The 11275-nt window shown below is 33.8% G+C and overlaps 1 protein-coding gene across 2 annotated transcripts in view; it reads right to left on the bottom strand.

The window, feature by feature from the left end:
* Positions 1-355: 355 nt before the first annotated feature.
* The window catches only part of TBCA (tubulin folding cofactor A), an 84798-nt gene continuing 73878 nt past the window's right edge, over positions 356-11275 (bottom strand). For both annotated transcript variants that reach the window (XM_031003538.3, XM_055366976.2), the window contains 2 exons: positions 2414-2500; positions 356-637 (listed from right to left, as the gene is read on the bottom strand). In XM_031003538.3, the coding sequence (XP_030859398.1) occupies positions 557-637; positions 2414-2500 (168 nt within the window). In that variant the 3' untranslated portion in view covers positions 356-556. The remainder of the gene's footprint in view (positions 638-2413; positions 2501-11275) is intronic.

Raw genomic sequence — 11275 nt, 5'->3', positions numbered from 1 at the left:
TGTATCAGTTGTATTCTATTCCAAATAAACTGCTTACAATTCAATCTTTTAGAGATAGGGTCTTGCTATGTTCCGTAGGCTGGAGTACATTGGCATAATCATACCTTACTGCATCCTCATACTTCTGGGCTCAAGCAATCCTCCCACCTCAGCCTCCCCAATAGTTGGGAATACAGATATGTACCACTACACCCAACTAAAATTTGGATTGTTATTTGAAAAAATGGTATTCTATTTTTGAAAACTCAATCCATGCTTGTGAAGCAAAATATGTAGACTTCAAATAGAACCTAACAGATTATAGTTCTCTGTCATAAAGTCTATGTGGTTTAATGATAAAAGGTTAATTTAAAAATTTTGTAAAGTATAAAATAAACAATTTTATTAGATGAACTCATTTATTTGACATATTAAATTAGACAAAGAAATATATATGTAACCAGATAAAAACAATCACATTCTCATACTACTTGAACACATAGCAGTGGTCAAAAATAATGGATTGTAAAATGGACCCCAGGATTTAATGCAAAAACCACCCCATACGAGAAAAGTTTCAGGCTTCTAACTTCACGGAATCCAGTACTAAACGTGCTTCTTTATATTCCTCAGCTTCTTCCAAGTCTTTTTCATTTTCCTAAAATGAAATACAATAAAAATTAAGTTTATCCTTTTCAAGTTTCAGTACTTTGTTATTTACTCAAATATTACAAACCATTAACGTTAATAACTAAAAAATTAAAAGTAAAAAATCCCAAGCCTCATCTAAATATATTGTAATTCCACAGGTTTCCCACATTCTGTTCCTTCTTTACAAGGAAAGGAAGAAATAACTGGTGGTTTTGTTTCACTGTATATATTCTCATAAAATAAGTGAATAACAGTCTTCTAAAGCTACCAGCATTAATTAAATAAAAACCTCAGAAAAAGTTTATTCTCATTTTGTTGACCCATTATCATCATACGAAAGAGAAAAGTAAAAAGGAAGATTTACTAACATGTTACATATATGACAGCATTCAGGCCAAAATAATCCACTGACTATTCACAATGACAAAGAAGGCTTCTGATGTCACAACAGAGTTAAATATAATCTTTGAATTAAACAAATGAATTGCCTGCTTGCTAATGGGTATTACATACCCTACACTAAAGGAAACAAAACACGTCTTTCATTTTCTGATATTTAAAGATTGAGTTTTTCCATAATACTGATATACAGGCAACTTTTACTAATATATTGTAATGATAACAGACAAATGAAATAATATTATCTAAAGTACATAGGAAATTTTGTTTGATTTTTAAATGAAGCTATGGTTAGCAATTTATGTCAGGTCAATAAAAGATGGAGATATACAAACAGTAGAGGAAATAAAGTATGTGTGTATTTAATATGAAAACTGAAAGCAAAACGACTGAGAATTTGCTTAGCTCAAACTATAGGTAAGAATTTCTTAAACCTCCATGTTATACCTTAAACACATCTTTGTTCTCTGTTAGTAAATATAAGCTCTTCGAGGGCAGAGATATTGTTGAATACATCTTCACATACAAATATATCATCCAAAGACATTATTATTATTATTATTATTATTATTATTTTGGTATTTTTAGTAGAGACAGGGTTTCTCCATGTTGGTCAGGCTGGTCTTGAACTCCTGACCTCGTGATCCACCCACCTCAGCCTCCCAAAGTGCTGGGATTACAGGCATGAGCCACTGCACCTGGCGGCCAACATTATTTTTTTCCAAGCAATTTCTATTACTTTCTCAGCTACTAGATTCATGAGAGAAAAAAGCATTTAAACTGTCAAGAAATACAAATGATGCTTCCTGTCTTAGACAGTATTTTAACAGTTATTATTTCCTGCTTTATCTACCTTCTGTATCACAAGGCATTTATACCAGCAAGTATAAGTGTTATTCAGCTCCAAGTTAATATGAGGGGACTACATAGATTACCAGGTTTTTTCCCCCTCTCAAACTGATCAAGGTCTGAATGTGAAAGAATTCAAGATCCTTTTAATAAGATCCCAAATTCTTTTGAAACATTAGATCTTTTAAAATTTTAATCAGTCAACTCATCCTCAAAGTCTCAAAAGATCTTTATGTATGAAAAACAAATAATCAAGACATTGCAGGGCAATACTGGTACTATCATAACTTAAATAAATTTAGCTAGCTAAATTTTAATAAATTGAACAAACACGCTAGAAAACAGTACTCTTACTGGAGGCATAATTCAAAACACAATTTAAACTCCATTAATTATTTTAAAATATAGTGGTATAAAGGGCAAGTGAATAAGAAATACTGCCAACTAGTTCTCAGTGTTAAATATTTAAACTTTTGGCTTTCCATGTATTGGATTGAAAAAAATTTAAACATAAGACACAGAAGTCTTTGCTTACTAGTATCCGTTGAAGATCCAAATATGCGGCTTCCAACCTGCGCTGGCAATCTGGGATCATCATCCGGGATTCTTGTAGGATCTCTGCCTAGAATGAGAATCTCTGTGAGACGTTCAAAGATGGCAGAACTTGTAGGTGTTTAGCTCATATCTTGGTAAGTATATCCTTATTAAGAGGAATCAGAAAAAAGTTATGGTTATGTTCAATGGTTCAATATTTTAACTTAAATTGTATTTATTAGAAGTTAGAAAGGCCAGGCACAGTGGCTCACGCCTGTAATCCCAGCATTTTGGGAGGCTGAGGCAGGCAGATCACCTGAGGTCAGGAGGTTCGAGACCAGCCTGACCAACATGGAGAAACCCTGTCTCTACTAAAAATACAAAATTAGCAGGGCGTGGTGGAGCATGCCTGTAATCCCAGCTACTCAGGAGGCTGAGGCAGGAGAATCGCTTGAACCCAGGAGGCGGAGGCTGTGATGAGCTGAGATTGCACCATTGCACTCTGGCCTGGGCAACAAGAGTGAAACTCCATCTCAAAAAAAAAAAAAAAAAAAAAAAAAGTTAGAAAGGAAAGACTATCATACTGTAAAATCTACAAAGTACAAGTTTTAGAACTAAATCTTTTTGGTAATCACCTTCTTCATGCTAAGTGAAAGTTAACTGGAAAAGCTTTTCATAGAGCATTTATTTTAAAAGGCTATTTAAAATAAACTATTTCCCCTGCTGTCACAAAGCACCTTTATCCAAAATGAGATCAGCTGGTTATATAAATATCTCCTGCATCTTTTGAGTAATAAAGAAAAACAGTGTTCAGATAATATCACATGGAGATAATTACTGCATGAAAAAAGTTATTGAGTTATTGATCACATCGTGTGCACACTGCAGGAGGTTCACACTGAAAGAGAGAGGTAAAGAAAAATGAAAAGCAAAGACCAGCAGGTTCATATTTTTGATGCTTATCATGCATAAAAAGTTATTACTTATCCTCGTGCTTCATTTTAGGAGAGAGATTATTCTCCCCATGCAATGTGAGCCAAATTATCAATGTGGCACCCCTCTGAATCTAAACTTCTTGCCTATTCCTCCTGATGAGACACTACAGAATTAAACACAGAAATATGTATTCTAGAGGATATTTCTGGACGTAAAATCCATCATTCAAAACTGGACTATAACACATCAAATGATGAAAGAAAAAAAATCAAATCAATGACAGGGAAACCCAATTGATAAGAGTAAATAAGTTAATGCCACATATTGGACTTCAAATAGGGCTTTTTCTTAGAGTAGCAGGAAGCTTTATTTCCTTAAACTATTCTCAGAAAGAAACATAGAGCTCATCTAAACATTTATTTCCAAAAAAATAATGTTTGGTCAAATACCTTTAAAGAAATAGGTAGACAATCTGAGCTTTTTACTAAGGAGATTAACGGTAATAATACTATATTTTAATAGAAACTTTAAGTCCCAGTACCTTCTTCCTTTCCCAAATAGCTTTGTCAGAGCTCATACTGAAAACAAAAATCTCAATTATAACATAAAAAGAAGTTCTTTATTCACATCTATTTTCTCAGGTGGAAATCTATTGTTGAACTTAAACGTCTTTTACTAATAAGGCACAGGTTGAAAATTTCAAACATAACATCATTATTTTACTTCAGAGCTAATCATACTATGCCTACACATTCAACCACTGCCATTAAATTATTTTTGTGTTTCTGGTTAGTCTGAATATATGTGAAAAATCAGTGACAGGAATATTTCATAGTGGATTTTTCCTATTTCCTTTCCTATGGAATTCCCTTCAGAATCATTACAGGAATTAAACAAGATGAAATGAATAGGTCAAATCCAGGACAAGTCACAATATGTGTTTGTAAAAAAAAAATATTTTCTAAGCTTTAGCCACCAAAAAAAACTTTAGACAATGCCATCCAAAAATAACTTCTATTCATTAAAATTGTATCTATTATTACAGATCAAGAATCCTCAGTCTATCAAAACAGGACTCCAACTTACACAGGGCCAAAGCTCAGGCTCTCCCATACACTACCCCAATTCATTCAATAAGTTTACTATACGTCTTCAGGATGCCAGGTACTGAGGATACAAAGATGAAAAAGAAAAGGTCTCTGTCCTCCAAATCCGTAAGTCTAGGTGTATTAACACGAAAAGAAACATTTGAGATTGCTTCAAGAAGATCATGCCACAGAGAGGCAAAGGAACACAGTGATGGCTATGATTTGGAATCCACAAACCACATCTTCATCAAAGCCATAAATCATATATTTTACCTTGGGACAATGAATTCCAACTGTCTGGAATAATTTTAAAACACAGTATATGAGGTGTGATTATATATGTAAAGATACCCCCCAAAACACCTAAACTTAATTAAATGAATATTATCTTTCAAAGTGTTTCCCTTGGGAGGTAGTAGTCAAATGAATTGTGCCTCTGTTTACAATATCTGAGTCAATTGTCAGTTTATTCTAATGTTGACTATGATAATTCTGAGCTTAATTCAGGATCTTGGCACAGACTGGGAGATGCAAAGAACCTTAGAGGAACAAACACAACAGGATGTGGTACTAACTGATGTCTAATTGTTTTTAAAACAAGTTATGGTTTTATAGGGGGTACTTATTTGGTAAAATGGAAGTTGGGAGTTAGTTTAGCAAGGTTCAGGTTATAACAATGAATAAATGGCTGAACCTAAAATCTAATCAATTTCCTTTAGAGTCAAACATATGTAAATTGGAAAGGATATACCCCAATTGGCAGATCTTCATTTTTGTCAGAAAGAAGAGTTCTGTGAAATAATCTGGCCAATGTCAATCAAGCTCTTAGGTTATTGCTTGATTGTGATGAGGTTTCCAGCTTCTTTAAGGATCCAGATCATCCATCAGAAGCTGGCTATACCTTTAGCTATAACAATCAATAGATACTCTAATATTGGCTACTGGCTACCCTCTGAAACCAATGGCATTAGTTTGCCAGGTTGAGCTCCAGAGTAATCCAGAGATTACTGGAATAATGGTTAAGTGTTTCCTTTAGATAGTAGTAAAATGTATATGTACTCACTTGTTAGGAAATCTATTTGACTTGTATTTTGTGGTTATTGCTAAATGAGTAAGATTGTAAGAAGAATCTTAAGTCAAAGAAAAAAATGATCTTTGGGCCTTTAAGCTCTAATGTATCAATAATTACTTTAAATGTAAATGATGTAAATACACTAGTTAAGAGGCAGAGATTCATGGATTGGACCCAATAACATGCTGTCTACAAGAAACTCATTTCAAACATAATAAAATAAAAAATAAAAGGATGGGAAAATATACATAATGTAAACATTAATTTAAAAAATCAGGGCTAGGCATGGTGGCCCATTCCTATATAATCCCAGCACTTTAGGAGGCCAAGGCAGGAAGATAGCTTGAGGCCAGTAGTTTGCGACCAGCCTGGGCAACACAGTGAAACTCTGTTTACAAAAAATAAAAATTAGGTGAGTGTGGTGGCACATGCTTCTAGTTCTAGCTACTCAAGAGGCTGAGGCAGGAGGATTACTTGAGCCCAGGAGCTGGGAGGTTACAATGAGCTATGATCGTGACAATGTACTCCAGCCTAGGCAAAAGAGTGAGACCTTGCCTCTAAAAAGCCAAAAAATCAGGAGTGGCTAAACTAATATCAGATAAAGTAAACTTCAAAGCAAAATAATTATTACAGACAAAGAGGGATGTTACATTATCATAAAATTATCAATCTACCAAGAAAATACAGTGATCTTAGATGTGCATGCATTAAACAACAGAGTTTAAAAATATGTAAAACAAAAACTGATAGCACTGAAAGGAAAAACAGACAAATCCATATACATAAGCTGGGGATTTCAATACCCCACTCTCAGCAACTGATAGAAATATTAGATGAAAATCAGTAAAGGTATAAAAGAACTGAACAACACCAATGCACAAGGTGTAACTGACTTTTATAGAACACTCTACCTCAGAAATGAGAATACAATGTTCTAATAAGTAAGGAGAATACAAATACTTTTCAAGTGCCCATGAAATATTTACTGAAGTAAGCCACATTCTGGATCAAAAAACCCCAACAATAACAAAAACCCCAACAAATTTAAAAGAACTGAAATCCTACATAATACATTATCTGACTATAATGAAGTAAAATTAGAAATCATAACAGAAAGTAGGAAAATCCCTACTTAGAAATTAAACAACATACTTTAAGTAGCCCATAGGCCAAAAAAAAAGTCTCAAATAAAGACACAGATAAATGGAAATGAAAATATAACATGTCAAATTTTATGGCATGCAGCTAAAGCAGTGTCTGTTGGGAAATTTACAGCACTAAATGCTTACATTAATCAAAAGGAAAGGTCTGAAATTAATAATCTTGTTTTAATTTAATTTGAATAAGTTCTTGTTTTGAGAACCTAGAAAAAGAAGAGCAAAATAAACCTAAAACAAGCAGAAGGAAATAATATATAAGAGCAGAAATCAACAAAATTAAAAACAGAAAAGCAATAGACAAAACCGTATGAAACAAAAAGCTGGTTTTGGCTGGGTGCCATGGCTCATGCCTGTAATCCTAACACTTTGGGAGGTTGGGGCAGGCAGATCACTTGAGCCCAGGAATTCGAGACCAGCCTGGGCAACAGGCAAGGCCCCATCTCTACAAAAAATTAGCCAAGTGTGGTGACACACATCTGTAGTCTCAGCTACTTGGGAGGCCAAAATGGGAGGATTGCTTGAACCTGGGAGGTTAAGGCTGCAGTGAGCCATGATCACACCACTGCACTCCAGCCTGGGCGACAGAGTGAAACCCTGTCTCAAAAAAATAGTAATAAAATTAAAAAACCAAAAAGCTGGTTTCTTGAGAAGAAAAAAAAAAACACACTGATAAACCTTTAGCAAGACAGACAAAGATAAAGTGAAAGGGCACAAGTCACCAAAAGCAGTCCAAAATAGAGGATATCATTAGGGATCCTGCAATTATTAAAAGGAGAAGAAAGAAATAATATAAATGATGTTATAATATTGTTCATAATGCTCATGAACAACTTAGAGAAGAAACTGACCAATTCCTCAAAAACTACCAACTACCCAAACTTAATTACTTAAATAGTCCTATTAATCAATCACTACAGAAACTGAAGTTGTAATTTATTTATTGTTGTTAATTTAAAAAATACTTTTTCTCCAATGTTCTGCTGAATGAAGTTGTAATTTAAAAGTTCCTACAAAAGAGCTCTCCAGGCCCAGACAATTGCAATAGACAATTCTACCAAACATTTAAATAACAATTAACACCAATTTTACACAAATCTTTCAAGAAAACAGAAAAGGAAGGAACAAATGATTTTTGAAATCAGTATTCTCAAATGATTTTATGAAATCTGTATTAACCTTACAGCAACACCACACAAAGACAGCACAAAAAAAGAAACTGCTTCAACAAATTAGCAAACTGAATTCAGCAATGTATACAAATAATTATTTATAGACCAGTATCAAGTGGGATTCATTCTACGTATGCAAGGACAGTTAAATATTTGAAAATCAATCCATGTAATTCACATCATCAGGTCTGAGAAAGAAAATGAATATAATCCTAGAACTAATAAGTTCAGCAAGGTGAGTTTGCAGGTTACAAGATCAACATAAAAACAAAAATCAACTGCACTTTTATATCTAACAACAAATATGGTATGTGGAAACCAAAACTAAAAACAATACCATTTGCAAGAGCGTCAAAAAAAAAAAAAAAAAGAAATACTTAGCTATACATTTATAATGTGCAGGATCTGTATGCTGAAAATTATAAAATGCTGATGAAGGAAATCAGACCTAAATAAATTAGAAAGACTTACCATATCCATTAACTGGGACATCAATTTGCCCCAAACTGATTTATAGGTTTAATGCAATTCCTATCAAAAGGTGTTTTATAGATATAGACAAGCTTATTTAAAAATTTACATGGAAAGCCAAAACAAACTAGAAAAGCTAAAATAATTTTGAAAAAAATAAACACTCATTCTTCCCAATGTTAAGATTTACTACATCAGTACAGAATCAAAACAGTGCAGTATTGTTAAAGGGATAGACAAAGATTAATGAACCAGAAGAGAGAACACAAAAGTAAACCCACACAAATATGTCCAACTATTTTTGACAAAGATACAAAAGCAATTCAATGAAAGGAAGACAGCCTTTTCAACAAATGCTGCTGGAGCAACTGGACATTGATTGGCAAAAGGATGAATCTCAAACCAAACCTAACACTTTATATAAAAATTACCTCAAAACGGATTGAAGACTTAAATACAAACACAAAATCATACAACTTTTAGGGAAAAAAACAGAAAATCTTTGGGACCTAAGACAAGCAAAGAGGCCTTAGCCCTGAAACCAAAAGTATGATTCATAAAAGGAAGTACTGATAAATTTGACGTTCTTGAATTTAAAAACTGTTGGCTGGGCGCGATGGCTCATGTCTATAATCCCAGCACTTTGGGAGGCCAAAGTGGGCAGATCACTTGAGGTCAGGAGTTCGAGAGCAGCCTGACCAACACGGTGAAACCTTTTCTCTACTAAAAATACAAAAATCAGCTGGGCATGGTGGCAGGCGCATATAATCCCAGCTACTAGTGAGGCTGAGGCAGGAGAATTGCTTGAACCTGGGAGGCAAAGGTTGCAGTGAGCTGAGATCGCACCACTGCATTCCAGCAAAGAGTATGGCTCTGACTCAAAAAAAAAAAAAAAAAAAAAAAATTAGCCAGGCATGGTGGTGCATGCCTGCAGTCCCAGCTACTTGGGAGGCTGAGGCGGAAGGATCGTTTCAACCCAGCAGGCAGAGGTTGCAGTGAGCCGAGATCTCCTCACTGCACTCCAGCCTGGGCAACCAAGCAAGATTCTGTCTCAAAACAAAAACAAAAACAAAAACCCCTGTTTCTCTGTCAAAGACACTGTTAAGAGGATAAGAAGACAAACTACAGACAGAAATATCTGCAAACCACGTATCTGACAAAGGGCATGTGTCTAGAATATACAATGAACTCTCAAAACTCAAACGTTAAAAAAAAAACAAAGCATCCAATTAGTGGGCAAAAGGCCTGATCACTCATTTTCACTGAAGAGGATATACAGACAGCAAATAAGCACATGAAAAAACATTCAACATTATTAGCCATTATGGAAATGCAAATTAAAAGCACAATGAGTTATCACTATACAGCTATCATATAGCTAAATGCTAAAATTAAAAAATAGAGATCACACTGAATGCTGGTGAAGATGTAGAGAAACTGAATCATTGCTGGTGGGAACATAAAATAGTACAACCACTCTGGAAAAGAGTTTGGTAGTTTCTTTTAAAACAAAAACCACACGAATACAACCTAGTAATTGCACTCTTAGGCTTTTATCCTTTGGAAATGAAAACTTATGTTCAAGAGTAGAGAACCCAGAAATAAACCCAAATACTTACAGCCAACTATCTTTGACAAAGCAAACAAAAACATAAAGTGGGGAAAGGACACCCTTTTCAACAAATGGTGCTGGGACAATTGGCAAGCCATATGTAAGAAAATGAAACTGGATCCTTACCTCTCATCTTATACAAAAATCAACTTAAGATGGATTAAAGACAAATCTAAGACCTGAAACCATGAAAATGGAAGATAACATTGTAAAAACCCTTCTAGACATTGGCTTAGGCAACGATTTCATAACTAAGAACCCAAAAGGAAATGTAATAAAAACAAAGATAAATAGCTGGGACTTAATTAAAGAGCTTTTGCATGGCAAAAGGAACAGTCAGCAGAGTAAACAGACAACCACAGAGTGGGAGAAAATCTTCACAATCTATACATCTGACAAAGGACAAATATCCAGAATCTATAACAAATTCAAACAAATTAGCAAGAAAAAAACAAACAATCCCATCAAAAAGTGGGCTAACGATATGAATAGACAATTCTCAAAAGAAGACATACGAATGGCCAACAAATATATGAAAAAATGCTCAACACTAATGATCAGGGAAATGCAAATCAAAACCACAATGCAATAACCACCTTATTCCTGCAAGAACGATCATAATCAAAAAATAAAAAAATAATAGATGTTGGTGTGGATGTGGTGAACAGGGAACAACTTCTACACGGCTGCTGGGAATGTAAACTAGCACATTCGTGTGGAGATTCCTTAAAGAACTGAAAGTAGGACTACCATTTGATCCAGCAATTCCTACTGGGTATCTATCCAGAGGAAAAGAAGTCATTATATGAAAAAGATACTTGCACACATTTATAGCAGCACAATTCACAACTGCAAAAATGTGGAACCAACCCGAATGTCCATCAATCAACAACTGGATAAACTGTGGCATGCATATATATATATATATAAAATATATATATAAAATATATATATAATATATATATAAAATATATATATAAAATATATATATAATATATATATATTTAATATATATATATAATATATATAAAATATATATATAATATATATATAAAATATATATAATATATATATAAAATATATATATAATATATATATAAAATATATATAATATATATATAAAATATATATATATGATGGAATACTACTCAGCCACAAAAAGCAATGAGTTAATGGCATTTGCAGCAACTTGGACGGGACTGGAGACTGTTACTCTAAGTGAGGTAACTTGGTATATATAGATATATGATGGAATACTACCTCAGCCATAAAAAGGAATGAGTTAATGGCATTTGCAGCAAGTTGGATGGGACTGGAGACTATTAGTCTAAGTGACGTAACTCAGGAATGGAAAA

This window comes from Gorilla gorilla, chromosome 19, assembly GCF_029281585.2.
Source record: "Gorilla gorilla gorilla isolate KB3781 chromosome 19, NHGRI_mGorGor1-v2.1_pri, whole genome shotgun sequence".
Taxonomy (NCBI): Eukaryota; Metazoa; Chordata; class Mammalia; order Primates; family Hominidae; genus Gorilla; species Gorilla gorilla.
This window is presented reverse-complemented; position numbering and strand designations above follow the sequence as displayed.